Source organism: Puccinia triticina, chromosome 7A (genome assembly GCF_026914185.1).
Source record: "Puccinia triticina chromosome 7A, complete sequence".
Lineage (NCBI taxonomy): Eukaryota > Fungi > Basidiomycota > Pucciniomycetes > Pucciniales > Pucciniaceae > Puccinia > Puccinia triticina.
Window position 1 is genome coordinate 965,734 of NC_070564.1, and position 9,479 is coordinate 975,212.

At 49.0% G+C, this 9,479-nt stretch overlaps 2 protein-coding genes across 2 annotated transcripts; both read left to right on the top strand.

Moving 5' to 3' along the window:
* Positions 1-1,774: 1,774 nt before the first annotated feature.
* On the top strand, positions 1,775-3,507 carry PtA15_7A117 (uncharacterized protein; the record flags this gene model as incomplete). Its single annotated transcript, XM_053170690.1, has 8 exons — positions 1,775-1,869; positions 1,932-2,012; positions 2,100-2,159; positions 2,248-2,328; positions 2,465-2,642; positions 2,720-3,177; positions 3,263-3,332; positions 3,454-3,507. 8 exons carry the CDS (start codon positions 1,775-1,777, stop codon positions 3,505-3,507), a joined length of 1,077 nt encoding a protein of 358 aa, XP_053021946.1.
* Positions 3,508-5,726: 2,219 nt separating this feature from the next.
* On the top strand, positions 5,727-9,068 carry PtA15_7A118 (uncharacterized protein; the record flags this gene model as incomplete). The annotated part of the gene is made up of 17 exons (XM_053170691.1): positions 5,727-5,903; positions 5,982-6,055; positions 6,137-6,216; positions 6,331-6,688; positions 6,779-6,851; positions 6,930-6,983; positions 7,051-7,066; positions 7,150-7,292; positions 7,406-7,534; positions 7,616-7,702; positions 7,767-7,828; positions 7,915-7,954; positions 8,033-8,047; positions 8,109-8,181; positions 8,263-8,359; positions 8,426-8,760; positions 8,833-9,068. The coding sequence occupies 17 exons, from the start codon at positions 5,727-5,729 to the stop codon at positions 9,066-9,068; spliced, it is 2,049 nt and encodes a 682-aa protein (XP_053021947.1).
* Positions 9,069-9,479: the final 411 nt, after the last annotated feature.

The window sequence follows — 9,479 nt, forward strand, 5'->3', positions numbered from 1 at the left end:
TCCACCAGATCTGCGGAGTCTGGATTGGAACCTTAGCAGCAAGTGATACTGATCAATCAGTGTGATTCATCAATTTTTTTTGAAAAAATGTTCATAAACACCTTAAAATGTGTCCTAAAGTTTTGTAAATTTCAATTGTGAACCCCCCTACTAGGAGGTTTCACAATAAGAATTTCTGCCTCCCATGGCACAAAATTTGCTTACTTGCGGGAAACATACTTGATTAAAATTTGGCTGGAAGTCAATTGCCCCAAGCAACCCCATCCCCATAGCAATACTTGTGAACTCCTTCATGGGTTTCCTTATTATGAAGCTCCTTATTTTCTTCAGCTATATCCAACATGCTATAAGGGCCCCCCAAGTTGTATATTACCTACAGAGAGTAAATAGTAGACAAGCAGAATGACATCATCATTGGTTTTCTGCTCTGTTCAAGACACCTTTGATTTGATAAGCTCTGGGCTGGCTTTATGGGAGCAGCAGGCCTCAATAAGTTGATTTCCAAGCACCCCTCAAATGATTCTGCCATCATCAGCTCAGTTACAGCCCCTGCCAGCTACAGCTCTTCATCACTCAAATCTGCAATGCATGAGCAAATTAAAACATTAGGTTCTTCCGTTGGCTTTCAGTCCTTGAGGACATTTTGAGATCTTCTAGTGCCCAAGCTCCCCTCCAAATCCGTTAGTGTGGGGCCATGGGCTCTTACATTTAATTCCCTTCCACGTTTCTGATAAACTTTCTTGAATGCTGATGCTGTTTCCTTCCCAACCCTTTTTATCTTGGACCCATCTCTCCTATTTTCTTAAACTCATAAGGCCAAAGATAGATGATTCTACAGCTGCGTTATTACAGGACCCCGGCAAGCCCCCGTGTAGGTTTTGAAAAATGTAGGTCAAATGGGCAAAAAGCCCAAAATCCTCATCTTGAAAGAGGTATGAACTGTGGAATTTTGCCCAAAAGGTACTCTTGAAATAGCCCGTTTTGGGTATGCAAAACGGATCAAAACTGATAAAATCTATGGTGCATGCCCCGGCCCCAATATCTCCCCGGGGATCCCGCCTTTTTTAGGGGACTATAGGCCAAGCATACTCTTGAAAAGGTATGTATTTGCCAAAAAAAAGGTCCCCGCGGGGTGCCCGGGTATGACTTTGCCACTTTTTCAACACCCTCCCATCTTAGGGCTGGTCAGGGACCAGTTATTCCTGAGTTCGTAAAAAATTGTGTCTGCCAAAAAGTGTGGATGATGGGCCAACATGAGTTGATGGGCAGATACTGTTGCAGCTTGAGGTTGGGCACTGAGACGTCTACATAGTGAGTACTTCGCATGGTGCTTTCTCCATTACGTATTCAGTTTTGATGAGGTGGGTTGTCATCTGACCGGGTGATGGGGTCAGGCGGCAGTCTCATGAAGTTCCTTTAGCTCTGCCACTCTGAAGTTCGCGATGAAAAAAAAAAGAAGAGCTGTGTTTCCACATGGACTTGGATAATTTCATATTTGACTAAGCATCTTCGTTTCACCTCCATATTCTCGTGATCTTACCGAGGATGATGAACAGAGGAGCCCGACAGACCCGGCACTTGTTCCATCCAACCGTATCCTGTCGTATTACCACCACCACCATATCAGCACAGCCACAGCCACAGTCTTACAAACGGCGACCGTTTACCCATCTGGCGCCGAGCCAGGCCGAGCCGAGGACCGGAACTGGCGAGCCGATGAGAGCCGCCTATCCGACACTCTCGACCTCCAGCTTTCTCTGCCACCAACCGGAAGATGTCGAGCGTATCGCCGGCCTCACGAGGAGCTCTGCGGGTCAGCCCATTGACCAACCCACGCCGCCGGTTAAGCTCAAGTAAATGGCCTCGCAAGTCACTCTAACAGACCCCAGACCCTGTCCTTATGGGTTGTTTAGTATGTTTCAGGCTATTAGGGATGCCCTGGCTATCACCCTCCAGACTGACGACAGCGCCGTCCTCTTCGGCGAAGACGTCGCCTTTGGCGGCGTGTTCCGGTCCGTCTTCCCGCTATGGGCCTATCTCCGTGTGGGCTGTTTTGTCAGCTGACTACATCCTCTTCTATCCTCCTCCGCCTTCCCCAGATGCTCCTTGGGTCTTTCGGAGGAGTACGGCCCCGATCGTGTGTTCAATACTCCCCTGACGTCAGTCCATCCATTCTTCGACTTGTCTGACCCATCTATCTACAGATAACTACATGCTTACTTTTTGTTAATAATCAAATCTACTCAGCGAACAAGGCATCGCCGGCTTCGGGATTGGGATGGCCGCCATGGGGCATACAGCAATAGCGGAGATCCAATTCGGGGACTAGTTGAGTCAATTTACCCGGATTCTTCGAGTGTCTCGCACCTCTTCCAACATATGTAATAAAGCAATCCCATTCCTGGAATGGAATGAAGGGATAGCACACTGATGATCTCGCGGAAAATCGTTGGATTTCTTGCAGCATCTTCCCAGCGTTTGACCAATTGGTCAGCGAGGCGGCTAAGCTTAGATACCGAAGCGGAGGCATGTATAATTGCGGAAATTTGACAGTTAGGACACCCATCATGGCAGTTGGCCATGGCGGGCTTTTTCATTCTCAGAGTCCCGAGAGTTTCTTCCAGCAAGCCTCAGGATTGAAAGTGAGAGTTTCTTTGGCGCTATTCCTGCAGAGAAGGTAAGAAAGGGGACGCTTATGTTACCGGCCAAAAATAAATAGGTTGTCATACCGAGGTCACCGACCCAAGCCAAAGGGTTACTTCTAGGCTCGATCAAGGAGCCAAACCCGGTGATATTCATGGAGCCGAAGGTGCTTTACCGATCGTCAGTGGAGTGGGTACCAGGCGGAGAGTACACGCTGCCGTTAGACAAGGCGGAGGTGCTGAGTACAGGCCAGGATTTGACGGTGGTGAGCTACGGCACGGCGGTGTACGTCTGCGAGCTCGCATTGGCCATGCTCAAGAACCCGCCCCCGGAGATCGCCCATCTCGTCCCGCCCAGTCTCAGGAACATCTCCGTCGAACTCATCGACCTCAGAACCGTCATCCCCATGGACCAAGAAACTGTCGTCGAAAGCGTCCGTAAAACCGGCAGAGCTATCGTCGTCCATGAAGCCGCTTCCAACGGCGGCGTCGGTGCCGAACTCGCGGCCAGGATCCAGGAACATTGCTTTACTAGGTCTGCTCTTCTTTTTTAGCATAAGTCAGCTCTCCTCCTGTCGCTCACGTTTCTTTTTGTGTTCATCTATCACAACCTCCGGTAGACTCGAGGCGCCGGTCAAAAGGGTTTGCGGCTGGGACACGCCGTTCCCGTTAGTCTACGAGAAGTTTTACGTGCGTCCCGAGTTTCTTCCCTGCCAACTCACCCGTCTTGTATGGATAGTGGGAGACCATTAGGGGGTCACAAGAAGCAGAGAGATGACTGAAATCTTGGTGGGGTTGATGGATGGTTCAGTTACCAGACCAGATCCGGATCCTTGACGCGATCGTCGAGACGATGAGATACTGATTCTGGAATCGAGCTCGGATGAACGAGAAGATTTGGACAAAAGACGTATTCTAGCATCTTTGTTGCAATAATTGGGGACACGATTGGCTCTTGACTGAAAAGATCTACCGGTCTGGGCCCTCTTTTCGTATCTCACATCCTGCGCTGTGAACCAAGCAGGTTACGCTTGGTGGAGTATCCTTCTTGTACTATGCAGGTATCTCGCGCACTGCAGGATTCTTGGCTTTGTTGTGGGGTTGTCCTCGTCTCTTCCTCCAACTCGCTCCCTGCCTTTCTCTGCTCCCAGCATCCGCGTCTTCTTCTCTTGAACTTTGTAATAAACATGTTGTATCAATGATGTACTAGCAATTTGTCTTCTTCCTTCCTCGTCGACTTTCCCCTTCACACGTTTTAATAACGTTTGCGTTGTCCCGGACTGGGCCATGTATTTTGCCAGTGGCAGAGGGGTTTGTTATATTTATGAACGCAGCTTTGAGGAGACCTTTCTTCAATGGACAACCTTAAGGCTGGCTGGTGGCTCCTCAGCCAAGGGTTCCTGGCCGGTCGTTTTGCGCTTCTCGAGAATGGTGGGAGATGAGAAAGTACACGGCCGGCGCTGTTTGACGCCCAAAGTACGGCAGTTTTGCTGTCCTCGCGCTTCAGTTTGACCCCGCGGGGAATGACGATGTGAGTACGGGGCGCACGTTTTCCGCAAACAACCCAGCATGCGGACAGCTTACCACCCAGTGTCATTACGGTCCGACTGCTGGCCATCCAGCGGAACGTTGACTGGTTTGGTCATCACATTGGGTGCTCTGACGCTATCTAGACAGCCAACAGTAACCCATAACTCTGTCAGATGACCAACACTGTGCGGTCATTGGAGTGGTACACAGGCACACGGTAGGCAATCCAGTGGTTTGACCAAGCCTCGCCCATTGTGCAAACCTCTCAAGATACAGAGCCGGGGTGTAGTGCATTACTCTAAGGCTTTTGAACGGCTGCTGAGACACACTCTTGATTGCTCACAATTGCTTACTTGGCTGAGACTTCATTATATTCTAATTTTTAGCTGGGGACTTATTTATTTTTTAAAAATACAAGCTATTTGAGGATCAGATCAATGGTACATAGTCATTAGAGAAACAAATAGAGATTGTCTGATGGGACAGAACAGATGAGCTGGACTCAATATACAAGTGGTTCAACCTTGAAACGAGGATTGAAAGCCCTGATCGGGCTTGGGAGGAGAGCAAGCACAATCAAGAAGGGATTGATAATGAAGAATGTATGAGGTGGAGGGGGGAGGGGATTAGAGCAAGGCACGATTGAGGGGAGAGGATGAGAGCGAGATGAGATGGAGGGCAAGGCGAGGGTATGAGAGGGGGATCGGATGGAGGCAAGAGGATGGAGGCGAGAGGATAGAGGCGAGAGGATAGAGGCGAGAGGATAGAGGCGAGAAGATGGAGGCGAGAAGATGGAGGCGAGAGGATGGAGGCGAGATCATTGATGGGAGACCGAGAGGGACAGGGAGGGGAGGAGAGGCGAAGGACTTTATATGTTGTATTCTAAAACAGATGACGTCACATCTGCTACACTCACGGGCATGGTTGCTTGCCCTTCATTGATGGGGTGAGTTTTTGCTTGCGGTTCTCTAGCTTATTGCCCCAAGGGGTTATTCAATGGGACCATGGGGTTGTGAAAGTTTGACCAAATCAGTCTGCCAATGTCACCGAGCTGGACATGAGGTCTGCAATGAGGCACAGTGAGGCACTCACTGATGACTGCAACAGAGATGACTGAAGTATATCGGTTCCAAGGACCACTTCAACTGTTTGGTGGCCTTGGCGGTAAGCACACCGTACTATCATCTCTTACGAAGCTGGGCCACCGACCAAGGCCGGCAAATAGGCAGCATGCCGCCGACCCCTCAACCTCGCCGGTTGGCGTGCTGTGGTTTCAAGTCAGAGAGCTGTTTTTCTGGCCTGGCCGACTCTTTGACCCAATGCGAGTTCGCAGATCGCGCCGGCCGTGTAGAATGTTGCATTTTATGTAGTACATTCCACTCCCCCGGTAGCTTCAACGAAAGCTCGGGTGTGTGCGAAACAGGGCAGAAACTGCAGACTAAACTCAGACTATTTAACCAGACATCCTCCTTCCACCCAAACTTAAAAGTACCCACCACCAAACCACACACACCGCATATCCAGCCACCAAGATACACAGACAGTCCAGGACCCATGGATCGAGAGAAACCACCGCTCTCAGTTTACGCGGTCATCCTCGTCAGCTTTGATCATGCACTCGGACCAACAGTCGAATGGAGCTTCCCAGCAAGCCTAGCAGAACACGACGCACTCAGCCAACAGATCAACCGAAACCTGCCCTTCCTGGCTCTGCCCGATGGAGCCCATCTCGTCAGTCACGCTTCACATTGCACGCAAAACACTGCTAATCATCTGGCTGACTCGTGTCTAATAAATATTGCCCTGCAGAAAACTGAAGACTATTCCTACTTCCATCTCTTCCTGCCTCACCTGTCGACCGACTCAACTATCTTTGGTATCTCGTCAGTCATCGCACACCTCTCCAATAATTGCACAGCTCAAACTGATATCCACATATTCATACCTCAACCTGGCCGGCGTAGTTGTAATCGACAAATCGTCAGCACGGATCTTATCAATCCAGGCGCAGATGTCACAAGGTCCACAGTCCAAAAAGCAGTCGGTTAGTATCATCTCCCAGCAATTCCCCCGGGATCTTGAATACCAAACCAACAAATAAAAAAGATATGAATATCAACATCTTGCTGAATTGAAAACTTCAATCTGAACGATGTAGTTGTGCTCGCCAACCAACCTGTGTTCGGATGTATCAGAGACAAACTAGGAGTCGTCACCCGAGCGCTGTTTGCCCAGAGGGACTTCACAGACCGCTCGATCCTCGAAGATTTCTACCACAGCTTAGCGGCCTCCTTCAAGGTAGGACTCGGCGAGGGGGGCGGGGAGGTGACGATGCGACTGGCCGAGCCACCCAACGATCAGCAAGCCTGTCCCTCCACTAGCCCTGCAAGCTCCACCAACGGCGCCGAGTCAACCCTCGATCCCGAACAAGAGGCTCGGCGGGCAGAGGCACTCAGGATCAAGAAGGGCAAACAGAAGGAACGGTCAGGTGAGGCTGCTATGTACATGGGTACCAAGTTCGTCCGGGCTTGATTAGCATTCTCAATCAGCATCTCCCACAACTCACTCGCACATGTTCTTCCTCCTTGAAAAACCCACCAATTCAGCCTGCGTGAATTGATACATCACTTCAGATTGAAAACTCTGCAGTTGGTCAAGCTGTTGCTCTTACAACGCCGGGTAAGCTCCCATCCTCATTTCTATCTCTCTGAACCAACAAGCTTCAGATTGACATTTTCCATCCGGTTTGCATCATAGATTATGTTCTATGGACATCCTGTGGAAAGCTTGTGCACCTATCAATACTCACTCGTATGTTAGCCCAATCTGTTCACAAATCCCTTTCAAACCTTGCTCACTTACTTGATGAACACATAAGGTCTCTTTAATCCCATGTATGTGATTTTTCTTCCCTCTGCGTTTGCTTCATTCGCCGCAGATGTGAGTGACTGATGAGTGCTTGGGGCGATTTTTTCAGGTCTACTAGTCAACCTGGAAGACTCCGGCTCACCCATGCTGGCCGAACGGTCTCGAAAAATCTCCCAACCGACGTCCCTTCAAACCTCTGATCGCCACAGTCTATTGAAATACTTCGGACTGCCCTTGGACATTTTCGGACAAGTACGTGCGTCATACTCTTCAATGACATTGTACACGTCCCCCCAGCTTGCGAAAACATGTGCTGATAAACTGAATTTGACCGTATTTACATAAAAATCATTTCCTTGTCATAGGATTCCTTCTTCCAACCTTATTTACCCCTGCAACAGATCGACCTCTTGAAAGCTTCAACATACTTGGTCGGAACAACAAATACGATTTTCCAGCAGCAAAAGGATTGCAAGATTGATGCTATTGCTAACGTCCGTCTGCCATTCTTCTCTTTTCACTAGTTTACACCCTCTGGAAGTTCTGTGTGCTCATTCAAATTTTTGGTTCTGTAGATCGAGCTTGCTACCCTGGAGTTGAAAGATCCCAAGCTCGCTAGTTTGATCGCCCTTACCTCCGCAGATCGGAAATGGATGGACGAGGTGAAACTTCAAACTTTACCTTAACAATGTACACCACATTTCTGAAATCATTTTTCTATCACAGTTAATTGAAGCTGTTGATTCTTCTTGGAACGAGGATGACCCTTCCCGGCCTATTGGAAATAAGTGAGAAGCTCTCCTTTTCCGCAGAGCTCGTTCATTCTTCCATTTGCTCAAACAACCAATCAAATCATTTAATGTCGTCCATCCAGGTTTTTGGGGAGCGACGATTATCTTCGGAGGGAATTCGAGGTGTGTGCACAGAAACAATTAACTTGTATGCTCTTGCACTTACTGACCATCGCTACAATTTCCCGCGGATTTGATTAGAATTATGTTTGCTCGGTGAGTACACTAAAACGTGAGACGGATTGTGTGATAGACGCTTACGATAGAGCTGTTGCAGGCCTTGTCGGTGGTCAAGTATTCAGATTATTGTGAGAATAGTAGAGGGGGTGGACCGACATTAGGTAATAATGGTACGAAAAGAGTCTCGAGTTGTCTAGTCTTCATCTAGAACCGACGACTGATAAAGGATCTTTCCCGATTTCTCTCAATAGAATCGGCTAATGCTAGCGTCGCGGCTTTCAACGAAGTCTTTATCCAAGCATTCAAAACTACGCATGCATTCAAGTTATGGGACAAGCATACGGATAGGTAAGGGCAAGTGCGAACCTTCTATTTCCCAGAAACTGGCTAAAACGGGACTTGCTTGATTGTTAGTGTGATCTTCGACTTGATCGACCCGCGGCATCCTTGCGAGGGCCGAGTGTCGGTGGTAGAGGACGTAGGAATTTGGTTATCGCACGGGATCAAAGACCTCAAGCTCGACGAAACGCTCTCCAAAAGCTCCGAGAGCGTCTGGAAATTGGCTTCTAGTATCCGCACCGACTTTGCAAAACGACAGGCCGAGTATAAGGAGAAATCCATCCTCCAAAGCAACCCTGCCAAATCCTCGGAGCAGGGCACTGCGGCCGCCGTCGGCGGTGCGGTTGACTCGAGCAATGTGGCCGAGGAAAGGGACGTGGCGAAAGATGCTAACGGGGAAAACGCAGCAGGTACTGATCAGGACCCCCGCAAATCCGCGAGTTCAATATCACTAACCTCGGATTGTTTTTCCTCGTCCGTAGAGCCCCCTCCGATTCCGTCCCGAGCATCATCCATTGCGACCTCCTTCAGCAGCTTCTTCTTCGGCACCAACAGTACCAACGCCAACGGAGATACAAACAGCGGCACTGTCCCTCACACCTTGCCAACCAAGAACGGCCGGCCGGCATCCATCGGCACGGATATCGCTAATAACTCTTCTAAGACTGGCGCGACGACTACTGCTTCCCCTATCCAGTCGTTCTTCCGTTATAGCTGATCTTCCGCCTCCTGTTCTGCTCTCTCTCTCTGGTTTTGTTGTTTCCCCTTTTCCTCCCTCCTGCTTTGTACCCACGTTTATTCTCCACTTTTATTTGCCTCCATCTCTTTCTGGTTGCTTGTACATCCTCTCTCATCCACATCTTCCTAACTCTTCCCCTCGTCTCCCCTTCCTCGAAGATTTTACTTATCATCCTTATCATTGTTGTTGTTCAATCAACTCGCTCATCTTGGTTTCTTCTGATGTTCTCCCCTCGCTTTCTCCGTCCCATTTCACTCGGATATATCACATATAGGTCTTATTAACTCATTTTTCCTGGGATTTCCATATGCTATGTATTGTGTAAGTATTGGGTCTTTGCATCGTACATTTATTGTTTCATTTCTTTGATACATACAAGAACCTTTTCTA